The sequence below is a fragment of the Muntiacus reevesi genome, chromosome 22 (genome assembly GCF_963930625.1).
Source record: "Muntiacus reevesi chromosome 22, mMunRee1.1, whole genome shotgun sequence".
Lineage (NCBI taxonomy): Eukaryota > Metazoa > Chordata > Mammalia > Artiodactyla > Cervidae > Muntiacus > Muntiacus reevesi.
Genome location: NC_089270.1, coordinates 30,791,428 through 30,805,276, shown reverse-complemented (window position 1 = coordinate 30,805,276; position 13,849 = coordinate 30,791,428). Strand labels below are relative to the sequence as shown.

The 13,849-nt window shown below is 37.2% G+C and overlaps 1 protein-coding gene across 2 annotated transcripts in view; it reads right to left on the bottom strand.

The window, feature by feature from the left end:
- Positions 1-11,317, bottom strand: part of LOC136152674 (UDP-glucuronosyltransferase 2C1-like) — a 45,741-nt gene extending 34,424 nt beyond the window's left edge. The window contains exon 1 of one of the 2 annotated variants that reach the window (XM_065914000.1): positions 10,589-11,317. In XM_065914000.1, the coding sequence (XP_065770072.1) occupies positions 10,589-11,309 (721 nt within the window). In that variant the 5' untranslated portion in view covers positions 11,310-11,317. Of the gene's footprint in view, positions 1-2,212; positions 2,934-10,588 lie in introns of those variants that run through there. The other variant, XM_065913999.1, reaches the window with a different exon arrangement.
- Between the last annotated feature and the right edge of the window lie 2,532 nt (positions 11,318-13,849).

Sequence of the window (13,849 nt, the reverse complement as noted above, 5' to 3'; positions counted from 1 at the left end):
CTAATACTGTTTTGTGCTAAGAAAGTAGATCTTATTATGAGTTCTCAGATAAAAACCCATTTGTAACTATGTGCACTGATGGATATTATCTAGAGTTATTGTAATTATTTCACAATATGTAGAAATATCTTATCATTATGTTGTATATATGTGATGAAACAAAATTATTTTAAGGCAGAGCAAGAAAAATTTTGTATAAAAATTTCTCTGCCACTTGAGTCAGTGTCCAACACCTCTCGTTTTAGCATGCAATATGCTTCTGCATTTGTATTAATAGATCCCCATAGAAGACACAGGAAAGTTTACTCTACAAAAAAGCAATTTCCTCCTGGCCTCAGCAAGGTAATGCCTTAGGAGGTAACATTCCTTTCTTAATCCCTTAAGGGGTCACAATGACCCACTACTCACTTTTTAGGCCGACACAAACTGGCAATATATTGCTTGAATGGATGACTCTTTCATGTATAACCCTTTTCCTCAAAAACTTATATAACACTGCTTTGACTTCTAATGTGCAGAACATTCCTCAGGTCTTCCTGACAGACTTTCTTCAGGGTTACAATCTTCAGACTGGCTCAAGTAAAATTTTCCATTTCTTTCTTAAGTTGATTCTTGATTAATTTTTTGTACCAACTGAAACTAATACAATGTTCAGTTCAGTTCAGTTCATTCGCTCAGTCGTGTCTGACTCTTTGCGACCCTATGAACCACAGCACGCCAGGCCTCCCTGTCCATCACCAACTCCCGGAGTTTACCCAAACTCATGTCCATTGAGTCGGTGATGCCATCTAACTATCTCATCCTTTGTCATCCCTTCTCCTCCTGCCCTCAATCTTTCCCAACACCAGGGTTTTTTCAAATGAGTCAGCTCTTCCCATCAGGTGGCCAAAATATTGGAGTTTCAGCTTCAATGTCAGTCCTTCCAATGAACACCCAGGACTGACTTCCTTTAGGATGGACTGGTTGGATCTCCTTGCAGTCCAAGGGACTCTCAAGAGTCTTCTCCAATACCACAGTTCAAAAGCATCAATTCTTCTGCACTCAGCTTTCTCTATAGTCCAACTCTCACATCCGTACATGACTACTGGAAAAACCATAGCCTTGACTAGATGGACTTTTGTTGGCAAAATAGTCTCTGCTTTTTAATATGCTGTCTAAGTTGGTCATAACTTTCCTTCCAAGGAGTAAGCATCTTTTAATTTCATGGCTGCAATCACCATCTGCTGTGATTTTGAAGCCCCCCAAAATAAAGTCAGCCACTGTTCCCGCTGTTTCCCCATCTATTTGCCGTGAAGTGATGGGACTGGATGCCATGATTTTAGTTTTCTGAATGCCACGTGTTAGTAATACCTTAAAAAAAATCTAACTAAATAATGTAAAAGTGATACTGCTTTCTCAAAGGTAACTTACCTCTTATGCAAAATTTATTTAACATAGTCATATAATCACATAAAAATAGTAAAAAATAAATTATTCAAAAGGAATGAAAGAAGGAGTGAATGGACTTTCATGAGCTCTTCAATGAAAGTTTCTCCAGTTACTGAAAGCTGGAGAATCTCCACATTATTGGGAACATTGGTATGATCAAATCAGAGTAAAGAAAAACTTTGAGTTCAGGGTTAAAAGTCACTAGTTCACCTCTAATGCAATTTTAAATAGAACAACAGAAGCAAAAACACTGAGGTGATTTACAAAATCTGGAAACATGGTCCTTTAGAAAAATATCTTTTTTTTTTTTTACACTTTAGAAGACAAGAGCAGATGGAACCAAACCACATTATTTATTTTATAGTTTCATGCTCAACGCGTTACAAACCTGGCCACCAGTTAACCATTCCTCCACAGGATATAAATATAAAGCCTTAGGAAGAGCAAGTTAATCAGAAAGAAAACAGGCTGTGAAAAGACAGAAGCAAAACTCAGAGAAGTAGTCCAGATTTATGGGAATTAAGCACACTGTCAGATTTGGAGAAACCCAGGTTCAATCTCTGGGCTGGGAATATCCTCTGGAAGAGGGAATGTTATCAGTATTCAATCATATAACACAAAACCAAAAAAAGAGTGCTTTTATTTCTTAAATTCAAAACAGTGTAGCCACAGGTGCTTGGATCTTCTTCACCTAAAATACGTTTTGTAAGTTTTCATACAGTCAGATAGATACTTACATTTTTATAGGCTATAAGAATACTTATTATATACATATTTCTCTTACCTAAAACCTTGCTGTAATATTCATCCCATTCTGGAAATACATAATATGAATATATCATGTCACTCACTGTATACAGTAACCAGTTCTCCAGCCTCTGTATAAAAGTCATCTTGTCTGTCAGTCTTGATGTGACACCAGGAACGTATGAAGAAGGCATAGGAAGCCCAGCACACAGTCTTTCAATGACATTCCCATAGAAAAATCGAAAAGTGTATATAAATGGAATATTCAGGAGTTCAGCCACCAGTTCCCCACAAAAACTTAAAGGATCGGCAATACAGACATCGAACTTGGCTGCCTGTAGCCTGCTGAGCAATTCCTTGTTTGTGACAGCACTGTCACACACTCTTTTGATAGTTAATAAAAATTTTCTGCCTATGTTTGCCAGTTTTATTTGCATTTCCCACCATGAGAGTTTTGACAGTTCAAACGTAGCTTCATAGAGAAGGGTATTGAGCTCTTCCACGAACGTTTCTTTAGTTATCGAAAGCTGGAGGATCTCCACATTATAGGGAACCTTAGTATGATCAATCAGAAGATTTTGTGAAGGTACCAGGACAGTTATCTCATGCCCACGATGGTGAAGTTCTTCTAGAATAACTTTTAAATTAATCCAGTGACTAAAATCCACAGGCCATACAAGAACTTTGCCTGTCCTTCCAGAGTCAAGGAGACATAGATACAGCATGAAAAGCATACAGAAGCCTTTCATGGTCTTCATGGTTAGCTTCTGCTTGAATTAAATCTGGGCTTAAACCAAATGCATGAAACACAATCCGAAGATCTCTCTTTAACAATCCCAATCAATTTATAGTAGGTCGGGCTGAACTTTGAAGTGTGAACTTTGTATTATGGGTTAAAATGAAAAGCAACTGCTTTGATAGGGAAAAAAAAAAAACTCAATACACTGAGTTACGAAATATATACTGAGGTTTAATCACAAATTCATAATGATTTCTAAGTAAAGCTAGAAAATCCAGCATTATGTGATTGCATATTCTGTTAATGCTAAAGTTTTTGAATTTTTTGTTTGTTTGTTTTATTTGAATGCTCATTTGAATAGGAACATCTCTGCCGTGTTTCTTTTACTGATAACTCTTCTAGGTATTGTAGGCTTGGAAGAGATCATCACTATGATGATGTATGCCAGAACTATGCATACTTTAAGAGATGTTAAGGCAGAGAGATTTATTTTTATTTTTAATTTTAATTTTATATTGGATTATATTTGATTAGCAATGTGTTAGTGTCACACATATACACACACGTGTATATATATATATTTTATTCTTTTTAAACTTCTTTTCACATTTACATTGCTACAGAATATTGAGCAGAATTTCCTATGCCATATAGTAAGTCCTTGTTAGTTCATCTATTTTAAATATGGTGGCCTGTATCTGCTAATCCCAACTCCCAATTTATTGCTCACCCAACCTGGCCTCTTTTCTAGCCATAAGTTTGTTTTATAGTGTGTTAGTCTGTTTTTGCTTTGTAAATAAGTTCATTTGTATCATTTTTTTTTAGATTGCATATATAAGCAAAGTGATAGTTGTCTTTCTCTGTATTCCTTATTCACTTAATATTATAATCTCCAGGTTTATCTGTGCTGCTGCAATATTTTGGAGATTAATTCTTTGTCAGTTTCTTCATTTGCAAATATTTCCTCCCACTCTGAGGGTTGCCTTCCCATTTTGCTTCTGTTCTGCTTTGCTGTGCAAAAGCTTTTGAGTTTAATTTGATCCCATTTGTTAGATTTGTTTTCATTTCCATTACTCTAAGAAATAGATCAAAAAAAGGTATCATTGCAATTTATTCAGAGAATGTTTTGGTGCTCCATCTTACATTGGTCTTTAATCCATGTTAAGTTAATTTTTTTGTATGATGTCAAATAATGTTCTTCTTTCATTCCTTTACATGTATTTATCCTGTTTTCCCAGTGCCACTTATTGAATAGCCAGTCTGTTCTCCATTGTAGTTTTGTTGCTTTGTCATAGATTAATTAGCAATAGGTCTGTTAGTTTATTTCTGGACTTTCTATCCTGTTTCATTGATCTATGTCTCAGTACCATACTGTCTTGATTCTGTAGCTTTGTAGTAAAGCCTGAAGTGAGGGAGTCATCTTATTCCTCCACCTCTGTTTTTCTTTCTCAAAATTGCTTTGACCATTCAGGGACTTTTCTGTATGCACAATTTTTTTTTTAGTTGCTCTAGCTTATGAAAAATATGCTTACTAGTTTGGAAGGGATTGCATTGACTCTGTAGACTGCCTTGAGTACTATAGTAATTTTGATAGTATTGATTCTTCCAATTCTTTCCATCTGATTGTGTCATCTTTGATTTATTTCATCAGTGCCTTATCCTGTTCAGAGCACAGGTCTTTTGCTTCCTTGGTAGGATTATTCCTAGATATATATATATATTTTTTTTTAATAAAATGGTAATGGGATTTTTTTCTTTGATTTCTTTCTGATCATTCATTGCTGGTGTATAGAAATGCAGCAAATTTCTATGAGTTAATTCTGTATCTTGTTTATTTAACAAATTCATTCCTAAGATCTAGTAGCTTTGCATAGTATCTTTAAGATTTTCTATATATAGTATCATATTTTCCATAAACAGTGATAGTTTTATTTCTTTTCCAAAATTTTTATTGGTGTATAGTTGTTTTGTATTGTTGTGTTAGTTTCTGTTGTACAATAAAGTGAATCAGCTATATGTGTATATATTACTCTCCTTCTTGGACATCTTTGTGAACTCCCATCCTACCATCTAAGTCACTGCAGACCACCAAAGTGACCTCCCTACACTATACAACAGGTTCCCACTATTTATCTGTTTTACACATGCTAGGGTATATAAGTCAAACCTAATCTCCCAATTCATACCCCCTCCCAAGTTCACATGTCTATTCTCTATGTCTGCATCTCCACCCCTGGCCTGCAAATAGATTAATCTGTACCTTTTTTTTTTTAATTCCACATGTATGCATTAATATATGATATTTATTTTTTCTTTGTATTACTTCACTCTGAGATATACTCAAGGTCAATTCACCAGATCTCTACAAATTATCCAGTTACACTTCTTTTTGTGGTTGAGTAATATTCCATTGTATATATGTACCATACCTTCTTTATCCATTCATCTCTTGATGGTCATTTAGGTTGCTTCTATGCTCTGGCTATTGTATTAATAAATAGTGCTGCAATGATATTTGAGGTACATATATATTTTTCACATATGATTTTCTTAGAGTATATCCTGATCTTATAATAGTTCTATTTTTAGTATTTTAAGGAGCATGTACATTGCTCTCCATGGTCTCCATATCAATTTACATTCCAATCAGCAGGGCAAGAGGGCTCCCTTTTCTTCATTCTCTCTCTAGCATTTATTGCTTGTAGATTTTTTGATGATAGCCATTCTGAATGGTGTGAGGTGATGCTGTTTTTCAGTTGAGCTGTCAAGTCTGACTCTTGCAGCATACCAGGTCTCACTGTCCTTCCCTATGTCCTAGACTTTGCTCAAACACATGTCCACTGGGTCACTGATGCCAATCAGCCATCTCATCTTTTATCACCCCCTACTTCTCCTGCCCTCAATCTTTTCCAAAGAGTAAACTCTTTATATCAAGTGGCCAAAGTATTGTAGTTGCAGCTTCAACATCAATCATTCCAATGAATACTCAGGATTGATTTCCTTTAGGATTCACTGATTTGATCTGCTTGCAGTCTAAGGGACTCTCAAGATGTTTGTTGAACATCACAGTTCAAAGGCATCAATTCTTCCATGATCAGCCTTCTTTATGGTCCAACTGTTGCATCAGTATAAAACTACTGGTCAAACCACAGCTTTGACTATATGGACCTTTGTTGCCTAAGTAATGTCTCTGCTTTTTAATATGCTGTCTAAGCTTTTCTTCCAAAGTATAAGGGTCTTTTAATTTCATTGCTACAGTCATTATCTGCAGTGATTTTGGAGCCCAAGGAAATAAAGACTCTCACTGTTTCCACTGTTTCCCATCTTTTCCCATGAAGTGATGGGACCGGATGCCATGATTTTCACTTTTTGAATGTTGTGTTAAACCAGTTTTTCACTCTCCTTTTTCACCTTCATCAAGTAGCTCTGGTATTCTTCTTCACTTTCTGCCATAAGGGTGGTGTCATGTGCATATCTGAGGTTATTGGTAGTTCTCTTGGCAATCTAGATTCCAGCTTGTGCTTCATTCATCCTGGCATTTTTCATGATGTACTCAGTATATAATTTAAATAAGCAGTGAGATGATATACAGCCTTGATGAACTCCTTTCCCTATTTGGAACCAGTCTGTTGTCCCATGTCAAGTTCTTACTGTTCCTTCTGACCTCCATACAAGCTTTGCAGGAGTCAGGTAAGGTGGTCTGGTATTCCCATCTCTTGAAGAATTTTTTCATTATTTTATAATCCACATAGTTAAGTTTTTGACATTTCAATAAAGCAGTACTTGATGTTTTCCTGGAGCTCTCAATTTTTCTATGATCCAACAGATGTTGGCAATTTGATCTCTGGTTCCTTGGTCTTTTCTAAATCCAGCTTGAACATCCACAGTGTTACAGCCTGGCTTTGAGAATATTCAGCATTACTTTGCTAGCAAGTGAGATGAGTGCAATTCTCCTTAGTTTGAGCATTCTTTGACATTGCCTTTCTTTGGGAATGGAATGAAAACTGGTCTTTCTGAGTCCTGTTGCCAATGCTGATTTTTCCAAATTTGGTGGCATATTGAGTGCAGCACCTTTCACAGCATCATCTTTTAGGACTTGAAATAGCTCAGCTGGAATGTCCTCAACCCCACTAGCTTTGTTCATAGTGATGCTTCCTAAGGCCCACTTAATTTCAGACTCCAGGATATCTGGCTCTATGTGAGTGATCACACCATCATGGTTATCTGGGTCATGAGGATCTTTTTTATACAATTCTTCTGTGTATTCTTGCCACCACTTCTTAATATCTCCTGTTTCTGTTAGGTCCATACTGTTTCTGTCCTTTATTGTGTCCATCTTTGCATGAAATATTCCCTTGATATCTCTAATTTTCTTGAAGAGATCTCTAGTGTTTCCCATTGTATTGTCTTTCTCTATTTCTTTGCACTGATCACTTAGGAAGGTTTTCTTATCTCTCCTTGCTATTCTTTGGAACTCTGCATCCAGATGGATATGTCTTTCCTTTACTCCTTTCCCTTTAGCTTCTCATCTTTTGTCAGCTAATTGTGATGACTCCTCAGACATTTTGCCTTTGCATTTCTTTTTCTTGGAGGTAGTCTTGATCACTGCCTCCTGTACAATGTCATGAACCTCCATCCTTAGTTTCAGGCACTCTATCTATCAGACATAAATCTATTTGTCAATTCTACTTTATAATTACACTGGATCTAATTTAGGTCATAACTGAATGGTCCAGTGGTTTTCCCTACGTTCTTCAATTAAAGTCTGAAGTGGATATTAAGGAGTTCATGATCTGAGCCAGAATCAGCTGACAGTCTTGTTTTTGCTGACTGTTTAGTTCTTCTCCATCTTTGACTCCAAGGAATATAATCAATCTGATTTTGGTGTTGAGCATCTGGTGATGTCCATGTTTAGAGTCTTCTCTTGTGCTGCTGAAGAGGGTGTTTGTTATGACCGTTGCCTTCTTGTGACAAAACTCTGTTAGCCTTTGCCCCCACTTCATTGTGTACTCCATGGCCAATTTGCCTGTTACTCCAGCTCTCTCTTGACTTCCTGCTTTTGCCTTCCAGTCCCCTATGATGAAAAAGACATCAACAAACAAGACGGCAGAATAAAATTCAAGTGCTCATCTTCTCCTGTGTGAACTCCAAAGTTGCAACTAGCTGCTGTACAACCATGGACAGAATGTTGGATTCCACCAAAAGAAAAAAAAAAAAAAAAAGATATCCCAATTTCAAGGGCAAAGGAGAAGCCCCAATAAGATGGTAACTTTGGGGGCCAGTGCGAGACCCAGCCAGACTTGCCTTTGAGTGTCTAGGAGTTTCTGGTGGAGGTATGAGTTGAAAGTTTGGCCTCAGGCCAAACAACAGAGAAGGAATCCAGCCTTGCCCATCAGCAGAAAGTTGGATTAAAGGTTCATAAGCTTGGCCCTGCCCATTAGAACAAAACCCAGTTTCTCCCACAGACAGCCTCTACCATCAGGAAACTTCCATAAGCCTCTTATCCTTTTCATCAGAGGGCAGACAAAATGAAAACCACAAGGCAAAACACAGAAAACTAACCAAACTGATCACATGGGCCACAGCCTTGTCTAACTCAATGAAACTGTGAGCCATGCCGTGTAAAGCTGCCCAGGATGAATGGGTCATAGCAGAAAGTTCTGACAAAACCTGGTACACTGGAGAAGAGAATGGAAAATCACTTCAGTATTCTTGCCTTGAGAACCCCACAAACAGTAGAAAAAGGTGAAAAGATATGACACTGAAAGATGAACTCCTTAGGTCAGCAGATGCCCAATATGCTACTGGAGAAGAGTGGAGAAATAACTCCAGACACAATGAAGAGATAGAGCGAAAGCAAAAATAATGTCCTGGTTTAGATGTAGCTGGTGACGGAAGTAAAGTCCGATGCTATAAGAGGAATATTGCATAGGAACCTGGAATGTTTGGCCCACAAATCAGCATCAATTGAAAGTGATCAAAAAGGAGATAGCAAGAGTGAACATAGACATTTTAGGAAACAGTGAACTAAAATGAACTGGAATGGGTGAATTTAATTCAGATGACCATTGTATATACTACCATGGGCAAGAATCACTTAGAAGAAATGGGAGTGTCCCTAGAGTCAAGAAAAGAGTCTGAAATGCAGTACTTGGGCCCAGTCTCAAAAATAAGAGAAGTAGAAATTAAGAGTTTTCAAAAAAATACCATGTGTGTTTATGTGTAATGATGGATATTATCTAGAGTTATTTGGTGATTATTTCACAATAGGCACAAATATCTAATCATTTTGTTGTATGCCTGTGTTGAAACAAAATAATTTCAAGTCTGGGCAAGCAAAATATTGCATAAAACTTTCTCTACCAGTTAAGTCACTGCCCGGCACTCCTCGTTTCAGTGTGCAATGTGTCTCTGCGTTATACATTAACTAGATGCCCTCAGAAGACACGGGGACGTTTCCTCTACAAAAAAAAAGTAATTTCCTCCTGACACCAGCAAGGTAAACCACTATAAGCTAGCAGTCATCCCTTAATCTTTTAAGGGGTCACAATGACCCACTACTCACTGTTTATGACTGCATAAACTGGCAACATAATGTTCTGATGCATAACACTTTTATGTATAACCTGTTCCCTCAAAAAACTATATGACAGTTCTTTAATTTTTAATGGGCAGTGCATCCCTCAGAGCTTCCTGACAGATTTTCTCCAGGGTTATAATCCTCAGATTGGCTCAAATGAAATCTTCCATACTTTTCTGGGTTGATTATTGACTAATTTTTATCACCGTCTGAAACTAATATAATGCTGCATATTGGTAATATCTTAAAAAATCTAATTAAATAATACATGAAAGTTACCACTTTCTCAAAGGTAATTTGCCTCTTAAGCAAAATGTCATTACCATAATCACATAAACATACTAAAAATAAATTATTTAAAAGCAAAATAGAAGGGTAAATGGGCTTGCTAAAACAGAAAAAAATTGTGCTCAGGATCAAAAGTCACTAGTTGACTTCTAATGATCTTAAATAAAACAATAAGAACAAAACACTGAAGTGAGTTAAAAATCTAGAAACATGGTCCTATAGGAAAAAAGTATTCTTTTGCTTTTACACTTTTGAAGACAAGGCCAAATGAAACCAAACTACATTACTTATTTTCTAGTTTCTTGCTCGTCACATTGCAAACCTGGTCATCTATTAACCATTCCTTCATAGAACACAGATATAACGTCTTTGGAAGAGCAGGTTAATCAGAAAGAAATCAGGCTGTGAAAGAGGAGAAGCAAGAGCACAGAGAAGTAGTCCAAGGTTACAGATATTAAGCACACTCTCAGATTTGGGATTTCCAGACACTCCAAAACGTTAAGCTTAAATATAGAGAATATTCCTTCTTGGACATATACCAGGGTTCTCCTGGTGGCTCAGATGGTAAAGAATCAGCCTGCAATGCAGGAGACCCGGGTTTGATCTCTGGATTGGGAAGAAATTAGAAGAGGGAATGCTATGATTCAATCATGTAACACAAAACCAAAAAAAAGAGTGTTATTAATTTTTACATTTAAAACAATGTGGCCACCCTAAAATACCATTGGTAAGTTTTCATAAGACAGACAAATGTTTACATTATTTATAGAATATAAGAGTAGCTATTATATACATATTATTCTTACCTAAAACCTTACTGTAGTATTCATCCCATTCTGGAAATACATAATATGAATATATCATGTCACTCACTGTATACAGTAACCAGTTCTCCAGCCTCTGTATAAAAGTCATCTGGTCTGTCAGTCTTGATGTGACACCAGGAACATATGAAGAAGGCATAGGAAGCCCAGCACACAATCTTTCAATGACATTCCCATAGAAAAATCGAAAAGTGTATATAAATGGAATATTCAGGAGTTCAGCCACCAGTTCCCCACAAAAACTTAAAGGATCGGCAATACAGACATCGAATTTGGCTGCCTGTAGCCTGCTGAGTAACTCCTTGCTTGTGACAGCACTGTCACACACTCTTTTGTTTATTAATAAAAATTGTCTGACTAAGTTTGCCAACTTTACTTGCCTTTCCCACCATGAGAGTTTTGGCACTTCAAAAGTTTCTTCATAGAGCATGGTATTGAGCTCTTCTATGAAAGTTTCTTCAGTTATTGAAAGCTGGAGGATCTCCACATGGTAGGGAATCTTGGTATGATCAATCAGAAGATTTTGTGAAGGTACCAGGACAGTTATCTCATGCCCACGAAGGTGAAGTTCTTCTAGAATCACTTGTAAATTAATCCAGTGACTAAAATCTACAGGCCATACAAGAATTTTGCCCGTCCTTCCAGAGTCAAGGAGACATAGATGCAGCATGAAAAGCATGCAGAAGCCTTTCACGGTCTTCATGGTTAGTTCCTTCTTGAATTAAATCTTAAACCGAATGCATGAAACTCACAGTCCAAAGATATCTCTCCTTAACTTTCGCAATCAGTTCATAGTAGGTTGGGCTGAACTTTGACTTGTATACTTTGTATTATGGATTAAAATTAAAAGCAACTCCTTTGATGGGGGAAAAAAAAACACCTTGATATAATACAAAACACTGAGTTAGGAAATATATACTCAGGCTTAAACACAAACCCATAATAATTCCTAAATAATATTTGAAAATCCGACATTATGTGATTGCATATTCTATTAGGGCTAGATTTTTTGGAATTTTCTTTCTGACTTTATTTTTATGATCATTTGAACAAGAAGATCTCTGTAGTGTTTCTTTTACTGATAACTCTTCTAGGTATCTTAGGTACAGAAGACATTATCTTAATGCCAGAAATACACACACTTTAAGAGATGTTAAGGCAAGGAGATTTATATATTTTTAATTTTAATTTTATATTGGATTATAGTTGTTTAAAAATGTGTTAGTTTCAGGTGTACAGCAAAGTGATTCAGTTATACATATACATACATCTTCTCTTTTTAAAATTCTTTTCAGGTTTACATTGCTACAGAATATTGAGCAGAATTTCATGGGTTGTATAAATTGTAAGTTCTCGTTGGTTCAACAGTTTGAAATATACTTCACGTTCAAGATCAGGAGGGGTGGCCATGAGGAGATCTCCCTCATCCAAGGTAAGGAGTAGTGTCTGCGCTTTGCTGGAGCAGCCTTAAAGTGATACCCCACGTCAAAGGTAAGAGAAATCTAAGTAAGACGGTAGGTATTGTGAGACGGTATCAGAGAACAGACACACTAAAAACATAATCACAGAAAACTACCCAACCTTATCACACAGACTACAGTCTTGTCTAGCTCAATTAAACTAAGCCATGCCGTATGGGGCCACCCAAGATGGACGGGTCATGGTGGAGAGGTCTGACAGAATGTGGTCTACTGGAGAAGGGAATGGCAAGCCACTTCAGTGTACTTGCCTTGAGAACCCCATGAACAGTATGAGAAGGCAAAATGATAGGATACGGAAAGAGGAACTTCCCAGGTTGGTAGGTGCCCAATATGCTACTGGAGATCAGTGGAGAAATAACCCCGGAAAGAATGAAGGGGTGGCGCCGAAGCAAAAATAATACCCAGTTGTGGATGTGACTGGTGATAGAAGCAAGGTCCAATGCTGTAAAGAGCAATATTACATAGGAACCTGAAATGTTAGGTCCATGAATCAAGGCAAATTGGAAGTGGTCAAACAGGAGATGGCAAGAGTGAATGTTGACATTATAGGAATCAGCAAACTAAAATGGACTGGAATGGGTGAATTTAACTCAAATGACCATTATATCTACTACTGTGGGCAGGAATCCCTTAGAAGAAATGGAGTAGCCATCATGGTTAAAAAAAGAGTCTGAAATGCAGTACTTGGGTGCAATCTGAAAAATGACAGAATGATCTCTGTTCATTTCTAAGGCAAACTATTCAATATCCCGGTAATGCAAGCCTATGCCCCAACCAGTTAATGCTGAAAAGCTGAAGCTGAAAGGTTCTATGAAGATCTACAAGATCTTTTAGAACTAACACCCAAAAAAGATGTCCTTTTCATTATAGGGGACTGGAATTCAAAAGTAGGATGTTAAAAAATACCTGGAGTAACAGGAAAATTTGGCCTTGGAGTACAGAATGAAGCAGGGCAAAGGCTAACAGAGTTTTGCCAAGAGAACACACTGGTCATAGCAAACACCCACTTCCAACAACACAAGAGAAGACTCTACACATGGACATCACCAGATGGTCAACACTGAAATCAGATTGATTATACCCCTTGCAGCCAAAGATGGAGAAGATCTATAGAGTCAAAAGAAACAAGTCCTGGAGCTGACTGTGGCTCAGATCATGAACTCCCTACTGCCAAATTCAGACATAAATTGAAGAAAGTAGGGAAAACCACTAGACCATTTAGATATGACCTAAATCAAATACCTTATGAATATACAGTGGAAGTGAGAAATATATTTAAGAGACTAGATCTGATAGACAGAGTACCTGATGAACTATGGACGGAGGTTCGTGACATTGTACAGGAGACAGGGATCAAGACCATCCCCATGGAAAGGAAATGCAAAAAGGCAAAATGGTTGTCTGAGGAGGCCTTACACATAGCTATGACAATAAGACAAGTGAAAAGCAAAGGAGAAAGAGAAAGATATTCCCATTTGAATGCAGAGTTCCAAAGATTAGCAAGGAGAGAATGGGAGCCTTCATCAGTGATCAATGCAAAGAAAAAGAGGAAAACAACAGAATGGGAAAGACTAGAGATCTCTTCAAGAAAATTAGAGATACCAAGGGAATATTCATGCAAAAATGAGTTCGATAAAGGACAGAAATGGTATGGACCTAACAGAAGAAGAAGATATTAAGAAGAGGTGGCAAGTACACACCGAAGAACTGTACAAGAAAGATCTTCAAGACCCAGATAATCACGATGGTGTGATCACTCACC